At 31.2% G+C, this 16,634-nt stretch overlaps 2 protein-coding genes across 5 annotated transcripts in view; both read right to left on the bottom strand.

The window, feature by feature from the left end:
• LOC126741572 (sensory neuron membrane protein 2-like) overlaps positions 1–12,401 on the bottom strand; it is an 81,550-nt gene extending 69,149 nt beyond the window's left edge. The window contains exons 1-3 of one of the 4 annotated variants that reach the window (XM_050448300.1): positions 12,050–12,399; positions 10,730–10,884; positions 10,154–10,298 (exon numbers count right to left, since the gene is read on the bottom strand). In XM_050448300.1, the coding sequence (XP_050304257.1) occupies positions 10,154–10,298; positions 10,730–10,884; positions 12,050–12,304 (555 nt within the window). In that variant the 5' untranslated portion in view covers positions 12,305–12,399. Of the gene's footprint in view, positions 1–10,153; positions 10,299–10,729; positions 10,885–12,049 lie in introns of all 4 variants that reach the window. The other 3 variants (XM_050448086.1, XM_050448293.1, XM_050448224.1) reach the window with 3 other exon arrangements.
• A 443-nt stretch (positions 12,402–12,844) lies between these two features.
• The window catches only part of LOC126741507 (sensory neuron membrane protein 2-like), a 33,134-nt gene continuing 29,344 nt past the window's right edge, over positions 12,845–16,634 (bottom strand). Inside the window, exons 8-9 of the mRNA XM_050447973.1 lie at positions 13,310–13,435; positions 12,845–13,162 (exon numbers count right to left, since the gene is read on the bottom strand). Of these exons, the coding sequence (XP_050303930.1) occupies positions 12,935–13,162; positions 13,310–13,435 (354 nt within the window). The 3' untranslated portion in view covers positions 12,845–12,934. The remainder of the gene's footprint in view (positions 13,163–13,309; positions 13,436–16,634) is intronic.

The raw sequence follows: 16,634 nt of genomic DNA, 5'->3' as shown, positions 1-16,634 counted from the left end.
CTTAGTATCCTTTGATATTTTTTTATAGTAATAACTAATTCTGCACAACATTGCGTATTTTTTGATCTCCCTTTTTTATTTTCCTCTGTCCTTACTCGCTGAAACCCCTATGATGACATAAAAATGTCTTTCTAAAAAAAAACATCGTGTAAGTACTGTATAAAATTACCTAAATTGAACATTTCCAAGTAATATTTAAAAACAAAATGTTCTATAGCCATTTCCATAGACACAAATTGAAGTAACTACCTTATTTTCACTAACCACGCAAAAACCGCGGATAAAATATTACCTCATGTGGTCCATTTAAAAGACAACTTCAATAAAACTATTACATTTTATCTAATTCATTTTTAGTGACATCTACAATGTAAAAAGTACCAAAACTTCTTTTCAACTTTATACTTACTTATATGAAAATCTAACGCTTTTATTCAATGCGCTTTTAACGCGCCACGAAGTGCCACTGTCTTCTTCATAAGATTTTAGGCATTTCATAACTTCATCTTCTTTTTTAAATGGTGCACGATAAATAAAATCGTTAACTTTAATAATATTATTCATCACACCAAAGACCCAATCTAATATTTACAACTATAACTAAAAATCGATAACACCGATAAAAATCATGCAGGTAGGTATAGTCCATACGAAGTCAATTGGTCCATTTAATAAATTACAATTGGTTAAATATGCAAAAAGCCAGGACTTAAAAAGTATTTTAATAAATTCACATTTAATAATTTACCGGAATATGTTTAAAAAAAAGGACGCGTTCCCATGATTCGAAAAAAAAGCACCGATTTAACGGAATTTAGTTTTTATACTGGTCCAACTGAGTTCACATAAACTATAAACAAACGCATAATTTTAATCATAACCTCAAAAATAACCCTTATGTGCAACGAAATTTGCAGTCTCGCTAACATTATACTCTGAATTTCGGCACCGCTTTGACATTCCACTCTGTGTTTCAGCACCATATAAACGCGACATTCCACTCTGTGTTTCAGCACCGCCAAAACATTCCGCTATATGATTCGGCACCGTACTTGGGTTATTGCTTGGCGGCATCAAGATTTATTCAAATCAACCAATCAGAATAAAGACGGGTGCCGAATCCTATAGTGGAATGTTAATATGCACCCGGCTCCGTATCATCTTGATACGGACACTATCAATTTATAATTAGCGCTTTTTTACTGTAATCTATTTTATTATATCATTTCAACATCTTGTATTTTCTTCTTTACATCCTAAAAATACATTTAAATTAATGAATGACTGGAAAACACTTAGAATTAGGGTCTTTATTTATATTACTTCTTTTATCATGTGCGCTATAGCTTCTTTTTATTAAAGAAAACTCCGGCAAGAATTTTTTTTTAAAAATACTGGATATATTAAAAAAACACAACTAACTACTTGAGTACAAATAAAATAGAAAAGTTACAAATAAAGTAAAAGATTTTAAATGGTAAAACGATGACGATGAAATGAGTGCGCTACTCTCGATAATCTTAATACGAATAATAAATAATTTTCACACACGAGCCAATTTGGTTGTTTGAAAAAAAGCTGATACCACAAAAAAATGCTGATCCGGCTGCGGAAAGTCTGAAGGTTTTTACGAGTTGCATGAAATTGATATTTTGTCCATTTAATAAAACTACAAATAAGCCGCTGGCGCCACTGAGGCGGTTAAGGATTGTACATATCAATTCACCAATGATCAAATAAACTTTTTTAAAAAATTTGAGATTATTTTTTTTTAAGACGTAAAATAACCTCCAAAAAAAGGAATCACTCCACTCTCCTTCCATATAAGATTTTAGAGTTATTTATGAATCCGATTTTTTTTCTCGTAAATGACCTAAGCTAACCAAAATCGGCTGTTTAAATTTTAAATGATCAGCCTAAAACCCCGTTAAAAAAATATGTACCTCAATATATGATTTTCGATCATAAATTCATATCTATAAGGTTGTATAACATAATACCTAACCTATAAGATATCTGTATTAGCCTAGCGACATGTTATCTATCTCAACTAGGCTAGCGACACGGTACTCTATCTCATAACGGATATTGATTAAAATAGTCTCATTGATCTATTATAATAATTAAAACCTGTGAGCGTCATTTAAATAATTTTATAATTTTTAATACGTTAAATAAATTCAAAATAGTCCAAAATAATCAAAATAAATCATAAAAATAGAATAAACACCTTGTAAAACAACTGGGCGCTTGGGCGACTCCAAAGTAGAGATGGTGACGTTTAGACCTGAAATAATAAAAGTAACCTGAGCACACTTATTCCCGTAAAATTAATTAATAATAAAAATATTAAGCAAAACTCATTAATATGAAAACTATGAATTAATATGTTTTAAACTTGCTCAGTGATTTTACTTTTACGATAACCATTTAATTCATGTTCACCAACATTTAACCACTTAACTTAAATATCCCAAAATTCATTATTCACCAACTTATTATTTTTATCCGATTGTTAAATGTCCCAGTAACGACAACGTACTGATATTGAATGATATACAATCGTTCAATATGCCAAAACGTGAGCACTACATTACTCACAAACCGTAGCCAAAATGCTACCAAAAACATTATCATAAAACATGAGATTGAGACAGCAATCTCCGATCTAGACCACCTGACGATAACACACTTTGTACTGAGGGGTGCAATGGACACCAAAACGCGAGGGTCCTCTCCAGATAGAAAGCCTTGTTAAATACAATGAGCTGTGCAATGGTCCCAGACCAGCTCAGTATCTTAACAAGAAACAATAAACCATCGTCACAACAACACAAGCAAGACAAGCAACAATCGGTCATATAAATATATAAATATTTCACTAATCACATTTTTAATTAAAAAGGTAAAATATCGGTGTAATCAATAAGATAGAAATAAGCATACTCTGTGATAACACTCACCCTTTCTTGTAGTAAAACACTACACCAAACCAACACAGCTTATTTCACGTGGCAACACCCTTTATTGTTTTTATTAAATAACTTTACTCTTTAGTGACCAAAACTCAAATGAATTTTATAAACCAAATATTTATCTCACTCTTTTATCATAACCCATAAAAATAATTCCCGAGGGGAAACGCTAAGTGTAAACCGTATTTGGTTACTTACGGTACCGCTGAGCTAGCTTTAGTTTTGTAAATATCCTGGACCTCTTTTCGGTCAGACCGATAAATTTCATCTTAATGACTAAGAAAAATATTTCAATTCTTTAGAAAATAAACAGGGTCTTACACTATACAACGAAAAAAATGTTTTTCAAGAAAATTTACTGTGAAGAAAGTCAACCACTCGCATTCGCCCAAAAGGAGAATTTTTACCATAGAATCTAGTGTATTTACCACTTGGAGTGGAAAATTAGTATTATTTACAATAATATATCTGATACATATATTAAAGGCATGTTTTTTGTTTCATGGCCAAATTCAGTTGTGGCATGTTCCTTGGACGAAATTAAGCAAAAAGTTCCTAGGAACATATGTCTTATATGTCTTTTATTTTACACTACAAGATGGTGAAGTTAAAAGAAAAAACTTACTTTTTTCCATAAATTTTGATAGTGAAAATGATCAAAACCAGTGGTTTTTGCTTAAATAAATATGGAACAATTTATAATATACCTCGCATATAAATACTTTATAAGTACTCTATACAATTTCTAAAAAAATATATGGCAAAAAAGTTTCCTCAAAAACTAAGTAAAACCAGTACATATATGTGTAACAAATTACTTAATTTTGTATTTTATTAAATTGCGAAAATTTAATAAAATACATTTATGATACTTGTGTTCCTTCTTCTCGCCCTTGTTAATACCCTGGTTAAAAATCAGATGGTCATGGGACCCATATGGTGTGCCTCAAGAAGAGTAATGTGTGTCTAGTGGTGGTTGGATAATATCAGTCAGTACTAAGCCCTTTGACGAACGTCAGGATACTCAGAAGCAGCTCAAGGGTTTGATGGGGCTCAAACCATGGTTTGAAGTGTTCTATCAATATTTATGTTTACATCAAGAATACGTTTTCACAAGACGAAAATTATTTGGAATGGGAAATTGGATGAACAAATAGATGAAAAGACCCAAATGGCAGATACAAGAGAGCACCCTAAACCCTAAAAACTATTTAGTCAGTTTCTTTAAAACGACCCTAGGCAAAACATTAAACTAACTCACAAAAAAATCAGACCCAGATAGGCTGTTTGCTTTTTAAATCCCCTCAAAGTAAAACCAGCTGAAATCTTCAACTTCCAGATAAAAAATGATGCATTAACCCAAATCCGTTAGCAAAATCAGTAAAGGTAAATTATAATTAATCAAAATGGTTGCTCTACAGATTTGACCATGTATAAATTAGTCACCTATTAACCTTTGAACCTTAAAATATAAAAATATAGATATACAAACTAAAATATAGACAATTCCTCCATCAAATAGGTAGCATTATAAGTATGTACCAGGCAAAAAAAACTTAAAGAAGAGGTCTTAAGAAAAAATAAATGTCTAGGTTTGACAGTTAATTTGTTTTTGCAATTATACTGAAAATGGAGGCCTATTGCACTTTACCAACAATAAAAATTATATGAAAAGAAAGAGCACCAAATTTTGCTCAATTAACTATAGCAATCTCATACATAATGACGTCTCATTCTAATTTTCACTAGGCACCTGCAAAATCTCCCAATGCAACATCAAGTTACCAACAATATCAACGTAGTCAAAATTATGCTTTAATGTCAATTTTTCTCTCAATAATTAGTTATGTTATAAAACAAAATATCGCATCCAATAATGTTTATATTCTGTACTGATATATTTATATAGAGTGTCAATTTGAAAACTTTTTTAAACTCATTTCTAACATTCTGCGAGCCTTCCGTTGGAACAGATTTTGTAATAAATCCGTTGCCAAAGATAATCAAGTGGTAATCTATGCTGAACTGTTTTTTCCTGTTTGCTACTTATGAATATCTAATTGAAGTTGTGTGTCATATTGTACATACTTCAGTCAAAAAAAGTCAAAAGTAACAATAATTTAATTAGAATGCAGGTTTTAGGTCGTACCAGAAACTAGATGTTTCGACCTAATTTTAAAAAATATTTCACTTTTTATATCGTCTCATAACGTTTCACCGACTCACTCAACTACTTTACACAATACAAACGACTACTGCATTATTTTACAGAAGAAATCCCGGAAAAAATTTAAGTGTTACCCGAATTTCGCAAAGAACATTAAAAGACTAGAAAGGGAGCTTTTTATTTACAAACGTATTCACCGATTCTCTGTGGTCAAAAAAACGTTGGCATGATCTGCCAGGACAGGTCTCTTCTCACCATAATCCTTAAGCCCCATGATATCTTCTTGTTATAGGATAAATCGCATTCTGGTGAAATTTCATCAAACACTAGAACACAAAATTTCTTTACAGGCTGCATTTTCTTCACTTTGTCTTTTAAACAGTTAAATATGTGTTTAGTAATACCAGGTTTAAGTGGAATTTTTGCTAGCAGTTGTCTTAAGGTAGGCGGATTGGGTAGAGAAAATATTTTGCTAAGAAAACGATAGCCCCTACCACGGACCTTAAAAATTGAAAGTACCAACATTTTCTCATCGATTGTGTCTTTAGGAGTTTTATGTTGGTTGTTTACTTGGCACATTATAAATTTGTATGTAAGAAGGCTTATATGTTAGTGGATTTACAAACTACAGATTTGACACATTTTTCTGCAAGAGACAGACAGGTTAATTCTGTTAGTTAGACTGGTTAAAATAAAGTAATTTAAATAAAAGTTTAACACTATGTTAATAACTGTAGTATAGTAAATAAGTTACTTTTTCAAAACCCACAATCCTTCTTTGTATTCTATATTTTACATGACATGAAAACCTGGCTATATATGTACTTTTACAACTTCTTAAACATTATCACAGGCACAAAAAAAAAGCAAACAACAGATTTCAGATAAATTTATTTATTTAAAAAAAATAAAAAGTAAAATAAATACCTGTTATATATAGACCATCACATAATTATATGCCCCCTGTTATTTTCAGACAGCTCAGCACCATAGAGGCGCGTACAGACTTGCATACGCATGCGGTTAAAAGCTTCGCATATGCGTGCGTACCCAAGCCATTCACGCTCAGAGCATTCGTTGAAATTAAAAATCTCCGCATATGCATGCGCGAGTAAGCCGCTCCATCCATTCGTGAAAAAATCGCCGAAGAGTTGCTTATGGTTAGTGCTGCGTTTGTGGTTATTAGGAGTCTATTAAAAAATAAAAAACAAAGAAAGATGGCGATGGTGAATGACGCATTGCATTTATTTAAAAGAAAAACTTTACAAATGGGATCCAATTTACTATCAGATTTGACTTTAGTACCTGTCGCGAAAAGGTGGTTCCTATTAAAAGACAAATTTTTTGTTGAGATTCGACGCGAAAAGGGTATACTTTGGCAATAAAAATTATGAATGGCACCTTACCTTTGGAATTTCTAGATGTGAGTATTGCAGGGATCCCTGATTTCCTCTGGAGAACTTGACTGGATTCTGCTTGTTTCAAGGCATTCACTTAGATTAGATTTTCTTAAAAACAATGTAGACTTTTGCGAAAAAGAACTTGCGAAGAACTACCTTTTGCGAATTACTTTTGTAATATTATGCTTGGAGAGAGAGAGGACTGGTGGCGCTTTAATCGTAAGACTGCTAAGTCGTCTGCGCATCCAGGTGCCAACCAAGTATTGCCAATGTATAAATATAAAAATTTAACTTTAGACGCGGGAAATAATTGTTGCAGTGACAGTACCTAATACCGGACAATTTCAAAACTTTACACGTATGTCGGTAGAAGACTTTGAACACCTTTTAAGTAATAATTTTTTTGTTATTAGGAAATTTAAAATAGTTTTTAAATATGTTTGATAACATATTATAACATTTTTTGTCAAATGACTACTGTTATGGCAGGAACGTTGATAAAAGTAATATAAAAGGTCATAAAATAGCGTTGATTGAAACGAATAAGCCATCACTTCTAAAGTGATTTTCCAATTTTTTTAATTTTCGTCATATATAAAATAATAAATTTGTTTATTTTTATTTAAAATCATATATTAGGTTCCTATCAAATGTTTTATAATGACAAAACCGGAATAAAAATATTTATAAACACAGTATGTCAATAAAATCATAATTTCTAATATCTTCATGTATTTTTTTTTAAATCGATCAATAGACATAAAATTAAATTCGTAACAATTTTTCCAAATAACTTTTTTACATATGCTAACTTCTAGCCTTATTTTTTACATTTTATATATCTTTTTTCAAACTTCCCGCCATATTAGGGGCAAGAGCTAGTCACTTAGCTGCTATCAAAATGTTTTATAGGTTCTCAGATATGCACAACTGATTATCATCAATCCGTTTTCTAATTTTGTTTCAAAATTTATTTAACCACCCTGTTTATTTGTTTCAAAATTACATAATATGGATACGACCTTAAAGTTCAGCCCTTGTTGTTAATTAATCTTTGAATAACTTTGAAAAAAACTTAATACAGGAACCAATAGTAGTACAAATAATAGTACAAATTATATTTTACTGTTTTAAGTGTTTTATTGCTAATTTTAATAAGATTTGTTTGTTTTTAATGTTAATTAAAAATAAGATTTAATTCAGGATACCTATAACTGACGTTAATTTGCTTAAAGCTTGGCTACATGCTATAAAAAGAAAAGACTACATCCTTAAAAATGCAACAATTTGTGAAAAACATTTCTTAAAGTCGGATTATGAGCTTAATGTCCGTAGAAGCAGAATTCTCAAAAAAGGTGTTGTTCCTTCTGTCTTTAATTTCTCAACACATTTGCAGAAAGCCTCTAATACCGAAGGATTTTAAAAAAATGAAGTTTTAGAAAGTAAAGTTTTAAAGGCATAATATATTATAAAATATACACTTGAGTATACATCTATGAGTTTTACAGTGCGAGTCTGTAACATGGAATAAATTTGATAATAAATAAATGGAAGCGTGTTCAGAAAAACGCTCGGACTCGTCAATTGAGATTGTAATTTGCGTATTTTTTACAATATTTTTTTTACACAGGGTGTGCCATGTAGGCGGGGCTAATATTAACTTTTTAATTTTAAATATATGTTATTATATTTTTGAATTCTGTAGAAAATTCCAACACATGCCATAACTTTATTCACCTGTTTTTATTTTAAAAATGTTTAAAATTCAAAAAATATGCTTTTCAGTAAACAGTTTTTTTTCGTAATGTTTTTTTACATTGCTATAAGACGTGCCTTTGCTGTCGGATAATCAGATTTAAGTTTCTTTTAATTTCTTTTACGAAATGAGCTATTTAAGTGAAAAGCACAAGATAGAAATCTTAATGATGATTGCGTACGGAGATAGAACAAGAACCCAAAATGAAGTTTTGCATTTATATAGATAGAAGTATCCTGATTTACCACCTATATCTCAAAGTACTATAAGCAAGATTGAAAAACAGTTTCGGGAAATGGTCACCTAAGAACAAAAACTAGTTCTCGTCGATCTGCGCTTAATGAAGATACCAAAATTAATGTGTTATTAGCCATTGAAGAAAATCCATAATATTCCCACTAGGCAGGTAGCGCGCGAATTGGCAGTGAGCCCGTCTTCAGTAGTAAGGGTTCTTGAAACAGAAAAATTTCATCCCTATAAACTAACAATTCTTAGTTTATAGGGATTGTTTCAATGAGCAAGAACTTAATGAGGAAAATGCAGATAGAAGAATTGAATTTTATGAACAATTTTTGGAATTAATACAGAATAATAATATTATTACAGAAAACATTCTCTTTTCCAATGAGTCGACATTTATGCTGAATGGAGAAGTAAGAGTCAAAAGTGAATAAGAGTTAATCGTCAAAATTGCCGTTATTGGGCACAAGAAAATCTATATTGGATGAGGCAACGCCACATTTAACACCCAGAAAAAGTAAATGTTTGGGAAGTTATAGGCCCAATTTTCTTTGAAGAAAATTTAAATTAAACAAGGTGCTTACAATTTTTACAAGAAGAACTAATTTCAAATGTATCTGTTCTATTCCCTAATGCAATAGAAGCTGATATGCCAAATATAGACAAGATCGAAGAGAAACAAGGTTTTAGCAAGATGGTGCGCCTCCCCATTTTGCCAGACCTATGCGAAGCTATCTGGATACTATCAGCGGAAAAAATACTATTACATTTTGCCTATTTAACCGACCCTGTAGCTCCAATAATAACGAAATTAGCAATAGTGCCGACTTCTTTGAAAGCACTGTATAAAATATTATAATATGTGCATACTATCGTCACATAGTCACACACTATAGTATAAAAATTGATGATATAATATGTGAATAAACCCTTAACGCATTTATTCTGTTCATTACGTTAACAATTCGCGATTGATCGTAAAAGACCGGAAATAGGTTTTCAACTTACTCAAACGACTTTCAGATGTTAACATTCATTTCAGTCAACAACGAGTTTAGCAAACATGTTTGGCAAAGGTGTTTTGTTGTTTACTGTTTACGTACATTTAAAATAAAAATCCCTGATAACATTGTTGTTGTTGTTGTTACGAACAACCCCTTTGCGCCTGGCAAACAATATATTTTCTTGATATTCGCGTTGCCTAAAACTAGAGAAATTATGTAATTGTTTTGAAGATCCGTCGTAAAATAAAACACTTGAAATTAATCGTTCTTCATTAATTAATTATTATCTTTGGTGACAGCGAATGTCTGGTAAACATGGCTGCTTTACGTTACCGCCACAGCCATCGAAAAAATGAGACTATTTTATTCAATATCCATTATGAGATAAACTACCGTGTCGATAGGTCTCGCACTATATAAAAAAAAATAAAACAAAGAAGAGGTATGCAGACGTGTGGGAATAATATAAAGTTAAGGTATTTTGAAAAACAATAAAAAAACAATGCAACATCTATATTTATGCCTTGCAGATGTGCATTTTGCATAGATTATAGGGGATATTTTTTATCAAGCCACAATAAGCTAGTGATTTTTTCCATTCTACTACTTACCCACATCGGAACATTTACAGGTAATATGTTTGTAAATTGAATATTGTCAGAAATATTTCGTTGAAATCGGCTTTCGAATTTTTCTTTAAACGTCAAAGTATCTTCTTCTTTATCATAGGTTACATTTCTTTTACGGGACACCAGCCTAAAATTAAAAAAGTAATTCGTTTATTACTTAACCTAAATATACGTCACCAGCAAATTTCTTTCTTGGGTGCCGAAATACCCATTCATTAATATGCTTTAAAAAATCATAGATGAAGTAAAACAGAGAACGACAATGCTTTACCGATTCCCCACGTGTACTTGAAATGGAAAATGCATTACGATGCTCGTCTTGATCATAGATGTATATATAAACGTACGGAGCTATATACATCTGTGGTCCCGTTCTTTTCGACGTTTATTTTGGGTCAAACTTTGTTTAATAGAAGGGAATAAGGAGAATTCGCTATTGCTATCGCCCTCTTTTTTGTTACTTAAAATTGTTCTAATATTGTAAGTAAATGCGTTGGTTAACTTCAACCAAAGATCTCAGTTAACCAGAGGTGTATATGTATTCTTTAAACTAATTACCTGTAAACTATTAAGGGACCTTCTTTCAGCTTCGGTTTTTTACCTTTGAGGACATCTTTTATATTGATAATGCTAAATGGATAGATTTTGAAAGTAGTATAAATTCGGTTATTCAAAAAACTTTTCCAATAATCTGGTGCTTTTCCTATAAGCCCCTAAAATGTTTTAAAATAAATTATTAAATTTGAGAAATCATATGTTATATACAGGGTGTTTTATTTTAATCCCACTTTAAAATTGAGAATAACTGTGTAAAAAGGAGCATCAAAGAATAACCTTTACAGAAGTTGGAAGGGACGATAAAGGAAAAATACCGGTCACCCAAGTAACCCGAAATCTTGAGATTAATTCTCATGGTGACTTCAAAGGCAATGTAATTTACTTAAATGGAACCCTTTGCTTATAACTGGTTAGATTTACATTTGATCGAAGGTATGTACCCTTGGTAGCCTAGGAATTAGGATCTCGTTTAATGTCAAATGTATGTTCGATTGGTCCTCGTAAACCCCCTTAATAAATGACAAGAAAAGTATACCTTTCATCCTATAAAGCACACATCATAAAATGTAAATGGGCTTTAGTAAATGCAAAGGATCAGTGATGAGATTCACCAGATGAAATTAAATAAGAATCAAAATAAGAATGAAATTTAAAAAAATATATGCTTTTAATAAATGAATTAACAAAAAGAGTATCATCAAACTGCAATTACTGTACTATTGTAATAAACCAGTTATCATAAAATATAGACAGGCTAAGGTGTGTTTAAAGAATCAGCTGTGGGACCAATCTTATGAAATCACATAACAAACAAGATTTTGCTGCATGCCAAAGACCTTATTGAAGAGTTATTATTAAAATATGGAATAAATTAGTTGATAAGAGGAGTACTATTAAAATGTACTTACGTACTATTTCACTTTGATCTTATCTCTCTTAAGTATATTTAAAGAAACAGTCGTTTAACAAACTTTATAAAATATAAAACTTGGGAATGAATGTATAAATTATTTTTGCAATGATCTGACAGAAGTGTAGATGAAAGGTCTGAAAAAAAGTGAAACATCTTTCAAATTGTGAATGTCGATAAATTAAAATATAAATATTAAAGCAGTGAAATGCTAATAATAGACCTAATAACCGTTGGGCCAAGAAGAATTAAAATACCGACTTCGATGCTATGTGAAGCAGCTCAGATGATTGAAGAGAAAAATTTGCAAAAACGTGTAATTTTAAAAAGATTTCTTTAAATTCTGTTGAAAAAGTAGATAAAGCAGCCGAAAGTGTAAATTAGGGCAATAGAATATTTTATTAACTTACCATTGATGAAAGCCATGAATAGTTATATATATAGAATCCTCCAATTATAGCATATATGAAAAGTCCTAACGCAATTAACAATAGTATGACCAGTATAATTAGTATCGGTAAACGATATTTATTTAGGCATCCAACATCTTCAAGAGAGCCATCACTTGAACCACTGGAATCATCAGATTCATTACCAGTTGTATCAGCTGATGAATATAATCTGAGAGTTTTGGTTAACGGTATTGAATTATTTTTGGTAGGCATACTTCAATATTTAAGTTTTGGTTACAAGCTATTCTAATTTAGACTTTAGACAAAATTATTGAATTGACATTTGATGATTTAATATTTGAAGCTAGCAACTAAACTGATGATTGGGAGTTATGTTCTGAAATTGATTGTGAAATGAATAACTTACGTTCATGTATAAATTAAAGCATTATTTTTGTAGGTTTCTTTTTTGGTGAAAACTTTACAAGGGTAATGTGGGATTTGAGTAAATGTGAAAAAATTACAACAATCGGTTATTATTATTCCAAGTATTTTTAATTCGAAGTTAGCCTAATTTGACGAAAATATCTATTTAATTTCAGAAGAGTGCATTTCCAAAAAAAATTGGACTTGGAAAATGATCCGTAATAAATTTGTTTTATATGTTAGCTACATATTTTATATATAATGCAACGGACGTAATAAATTAAATGGTTTATTATGAATTATGATACAACAGGACCGTATTTGAACCTATTAACCTGTAAAAGTAGTTTATCATATTATTATTTTAAATTAAAACACAAACATTGATTATTTTTAAGAACATATTATATTCTATATTAGCAAAAGTACAGTATGTCTACTTAGAGTTTTAATGTTCTTATCTTGGAACAAGAGACACTATATTGAATCTTTTTCATCGAAATCTTTAACTTTTAACTCCAAAGGCGGCTTTGTTTTTAGAATCAATAAAGTTAGTAATATTATGCAGACAGTCAAAATCAAAAGGCATACTACAATCATTGTAAACCGAAAAATATTCACAGGGACCATTTCTTCATGGAATGCACGACTGTACGGTGATACCTTAATAAAATCTTGCATTTCTTGAGCTGTCACTAGAAGTTTCTACAATAAAATTTAAAAAAATTACCTATAATGCATGTTAAGAGCATGAAAATTAATCTTATTGGTAAAAAAGAGTACTAAGTATGTTATGCATATATACATATGTTATGTACATATCATATGTTATGCATTATACATGCATATTACCTGCTCAATCCACATAATAGGCACGAGTGCCCAAGGTACTTTGGCAAGTATGGGAATTCTATCAACGTTAAAGATTGGAACATTTATTTGGTATTTAATAGAAAGTTCTGTGAATGAACCATTTTTCTAAAAATAAATATACATTCGTTAAAATCTAATAGTAATATCAATTTATTATATCTGGAAATATAATATCATTATAATCATCACTACATTTTCAATTATTATCGATTATTATTACGAGAAAAGATCTACCTGTATATACACAGTGTTTTTTCATATTGCGATAAAATTCAAGGATGTGTGTAAACTTATGATCGAAATGTCTTACATTTTATATTACAGGGTGGTGAAGTAGAAAAAATATAGTTTAAGATTAAATAAGTTAAATAGTATAAAGTGCTGAAACGATAACTACAAAATGTTGATACTGCAATAAAATATTGTTACTAAGTGGATTTGTAAGGAACGTGATATCTAACTCTTTGCCTCTTAGGATGAAGCATTCTCTAGAAGATTTACTCTTGGGTATCGTCGTCCTTTCAGGATGGTTCGTCTCCAACCACTAAAATGGACCAGTTTCTGCACACTTTTCTCTTTCTCACAAAAAAAAGCAATGGATGTTGTATTTATTTGAGTATGGGCTTTTTTCTAATAAAATTATGGGATAAAGCATTGACATATCCAGGTGCAAGTTTTCTAACTGAATGTGAAAGTTTTTTGGGTTGAAGTCTAATTTTGTAGCGTCGACTGTACCTTTTTTCTTGACAAATTCACATTTGCTTATTATAGAATATTTTGCAAAATCCCTTCTTGATTAGGTAGACTCCTTTAGGCTCTTTCACATCCGTTTGAGTTAGGCATTGTCTTAGAACATTGAAAGGCTAGAATGAAAGGCTAGCTTTAAGGCTTAGGTTATGCTTTAATACTGCCAGTATTAATCTCTTCCCGAAGATGCTAACAATAAAATTTCGCATGCAGATTATTGTAGTGAATTATTAATTACTGTTGAAGCAAATTTAAAAAAAAATTACCAGTGGCGTAACATACGAAGGGACTTGGTCCTTTTTCGTCTCAAAAAAAGTTATTCTTGCCAAATTATGATTTAAGGCACTGTTTTTAAAATATCTTAGTTTAATTGTACAGAAACGATAGTTAAAATGCTACAAAAACTTAAAAAAAAGAAAATTAGACTTGAATCGTACCTGTCAAATAAAATAATGACTTAAGATAAATTTTGATTATCTTTTATATTCAATGTGTTTACAAATTTAAGCCCGATAAGAATTTGATACGAGCTGATATGCTTTAACGGACTTACGGCGAATACTGATCATGGATCTTCTCGTTCAGCTACCTAATTCAACCGGTAGAAGCACAACGACGTAAAGTCTTCAAATCTGTACTCTCGAAAGCCGTTAAAACGAACAGTATTTTATTCCTAAATTTCTTACAGATTCCTAAAGCCCGACAGCGCCATTTATGTAGTGATACCATGGAACTTATTTTTCTAAAAAACTATATTCAAATATGAAGCGACTAATCTAGTAACTAATTCGCAACTATTTTTTAAAACAATTATAAAATAATTAAATCGTCTAAAATGCTGAAACGGTAACTACAATATACTGCAATATAATAGTGGTACTAAATTGATTTGTGATGCAATATATAACATATACACTGACCCGCCGCATTAACCGGACAACAAAAACTTGGTTCAGTTCAATCCTCAATCATTTTTTCAGTATTTTATCGATTTTGATAATTTTTTAGGGCTTTAGGCCGTTTATTGTCATATTTTTTTTATATGGAAGCTACAAAAATTTCCAACTAATTTTTTCTTAAACAGGGGTTAATAAAAAGCAGAATTTTACTCTAAATTTTTAGACGTTCTGTGGAAAAAATTCACAACCGACCAATAATTCTTTTTACTGCATTTTCAAGGCACATCTTTTCTTAACAACTTGTTTTTTGATTCTTTCCGATATCTGTATTCTTAAAAAAAAAGCACTGGCTTAACGAAAACAATTCAATAATGCTTTAGTAGCAAGAATTTGTTTTTCAAAATATTGCAAACATGGCTGTTATGAGAAAACAAATATGTAAAGTTTCCATGGCACCTGCGATATAAAGGTTCAGACAAACTAGTTCTTATTCAAGTAGACCTGGACAGAGAAAACGAAGGCACAACACAAACGCAGTTAAAGATCGATTTCTTCGTCTTCGAGTTCTTCTAGAGCGAATAGCCTCTGCTCCAGCTTAGGTAAGAAGACTGGCAGATATTCACGGTACCTTGGTTTCACCTGATACCGTACGAAGAAGGTTAGCGGACCAAAATTTAATATCTCGTGTACCTGCTACAGGTCATCTATTAGATGCGAGTCATCGAAGGCTGCACCCGGGGTTTGCTCGAACTTATTGGGATATGGACTGGCGAAATGTCCTTTTTACAGACAAGTAACGTTTTACGGGGTATTCACCTCGACGAACATCAAAGAGTATGGACAAGGCCCGGAGAAAGATATTCCTAATGATGTATCTCTCCTAGAGTGCAATTTGGTGGCAGATGGGTGATGGTATGGGGGTATTTCATTGGAAGTCGGTACAGACCTTATTACACTTCAAGAGGGTATTAACGCTGATAAATATATCAGAGAGTAGTTAGAAGAATATGTGGTGCCATTTATAGCGGAACATTTTGTAGTGATGACGCGCGACAGTGCGCGACCACACAAATAACGAGGCATTATTTAATCGACATTGACGTTCATATATTGGGCTGGCCTCCAAGAAGTCCAGACCTCAACTCTATTTGAGTACTTGTAAAATATACTGGGAAAAACAGTTAGGCAGAGCTACTGCGAGTTTTAGACTTTGACCGGATTAGAAGACGCACTGACAAGTGCCAACATATACCCCAAGATGCGATTGTTTCTTTAATTGAATCTATACCCAAAAAAATAAGAGTTGTTATTTAAGCTCGTGGGAAAAGTAACCGATATCAGAAAAAAATAATAAATCTTAATACTGTTGTTATACCCTTTTTTCAAAATTTTGTTGTTAATAAGGCATTATTTCATTAAAGCTAGTGCACTTTCTTTGAGAATAAAGATATTGGAATGAGTCAAAAAACAAGTTGTTAAGACAAAATAGAGCTTAAAAATACAGTAAAAAGAATCATTATTCGGTACGATTTTTTTCCACAGGGTATTTAAAAGTTTAGATCGAAATTCGACTTTTTTTTAACCCCTGTATAATAACAAATACCTTAAAAATGTTTGTAGGTTCGACATGAAAAAATGATGATAATAAAATTGTTTTA

The sequence above is a fragment of the Anthonomus grandis genome, chromosome 1, assembly GCF_022605725.1.
Source record: "Anthonomus grandis grandis chromosome 1, icAntGran1.3, whole genome shotgun sequence".
Classification (NCBI taxonomy): Eukaryota; Metazoa; Arthropoda; class Insecta; order Coleoptera; family Curculionidae; genus Anthonomus; species Anthonomus grandis.
The sequence above is the reverse complement of the archived record's forward strand: the minus strand, read 5'-3'. Positions and strand labels throughout refer to the sequence as shown.